This window comes from Otolemur garnettii, unplaced genomic scaffold, assembly GCF_000181295.1.
Source record: "Otolemur garnettii isolate 467f Iridium unplaced genomic scaffold, OtoGar3 scaffold00013, whole genome shotgun sequence".
Classification (NCBI taxonomy): Eukaryota; Metazoa; Chordata; class Mammalia; order Primates; family Galagidae; genus Otolemur; species Otolemur garnettii.
The window spans coordinates 29707427-29708945 of NW_003852408.1; the positions used below are offsets into that span (position 1 = coordinate 29707427).

At 40.4% G+C, this 1519-nt stretch overlaps 1 protein-coding gene across 1 annotated transcript in view; it reads left to right on the plus strand.

Moving 5' to 3' along the window:
- The window catches only part of TRAK2 (trafficking kinesin protein 2), a 36391-nt gene that overhangs the window by 13331 nt on the left and 21541 nt on the right, over window positions 1-1519 (plus strand). The window contains exon 3 of the mRNA XM_012802146.2: window positions 1003-1079. Coding sequence (XP_012657600.2) covers window positions 1029-1079 — 51 coding nt within the window. The 5' untranslated portion in view covers window positions 1003-1028. The remainder of the gene's footprint in view (window positions 1-1002; window positions 1080-1519) is intronic.

The following is a 1519-nucleotide window of genomic DNA, read 5'->3' on the forward strand; positions in this document are numbered from 1 at the left end:
GGTGCCTGTAGTCCCAGCTATTTGGGAGGCTGAGGCAGGAGACTCGCTTGAGCCCAGGAGTTGGTTGCTGTGAGCTGTGATGCCATGGCACTCTACCCAGGGCGACAGCTTGAGGCTCTGTCTCAGTAAAGAAAGAAAGAAAAGGAAAGAAAGAGAGGGAGGGAGGGAGGAAAGAGAAAGAAAGAACTACAAAAAAGACTTACATCCTGCTCCCTGTTTACATTAGCTCACGTGGTAGACGATCATAGATGATCAAAATAATCACAGCAAAGTTCTAATTAAATTCCTTATAACAGCATAACCCCTTATTAACTCCTTTAGATTAGGATATAAAACAACTGGCACCTAGGGTGGCTTGCAGCTGTCATCCTAGCAACCAGCAAGGCAGAGGTGAGAGGAGTGCTTGAGGTCAAGAGTTCAAGACCAGCCTGGACAATGTAGTGAGACCCTTATCTCTAAAATAGATTTTTAAAAAAACAGCCAGGCATGGTGGCGTACGCCTGCAGTCCCACCTACTCAGGAGGCTGAGAGAGGAGGATCACGTGAACCCAGGAGTTTGAGGCTACTGTGAGGTACAGTCATGCTACTACTGTACTCCAGCATAGGCAACAGAGCCAGACCCCATTTCTCTTTCTTTTTTATAAAGTCAGTTGACAATTAAATTCCTTCTTCCAGCCAACATTCTCAAATGTGAGTAGGCCAAACTGTTCTGTTTTACCAGCAGAGGGAGAAATGATTAAGAAGTGACTGCCTTGTGATCATTTGATACTTTCTTAATTATTGTGTGATATATACTTTGATTATAATAATTGGTCTATTTCTTGAATGCCTAATAAATGAAACTTTACTTTTCTTTTTTCACATGTATTTTTATTCTCCTGAATGACTTTTTATATAAGCCTGGGGGTTTTGTTGGTGGTGGTGTTGTTGTTCAATTCTTAAAAATATTTAAAATTTTCTGTTTGTCTAAAACCCATAAATAGTTATTTTTAACAATCTTAGTTCTAGGCACAGACAGGGTGGAGCGGATGACCAAAACTTACAATGATATCGACATGGTTACACATCTCCTGGCAGAGGTAGGAAAATATGTTTTTTTTTCTCCAGTACAAAAATCTTAAGCTTGTGGATCATTTGGAATCTATTAAATTTGCATATGAAATGAAAAAGGATGATGTCTGTGTTCTGGTTTATTTTTTATAAGGTTGTTAACTACTGGAACAGGTGGAATTCGAAAGTAGAATGGTTCCTGAAGTTAATTATTGTGAAGTCATAGAGGATCGATGGACAGATGGATTTAAATGGTGCTAGCTGGCCTTCCTATCTAAGAAAAGCATTAATTTTTTTAAAAAAAATCATTTTTGGCTTGGCGCCTATAGCTCAAGCAGCTAAGGCACCAGCCACATACACCAGAGCTGGTAGGTTTGAATCCAGCCCGGGCCTGCCAAACAACAATGACAACTACAACCAAAAAATAGCCAGGTATTGTGGTGGGTACCTGTAGTCCCAGCTACTTGGG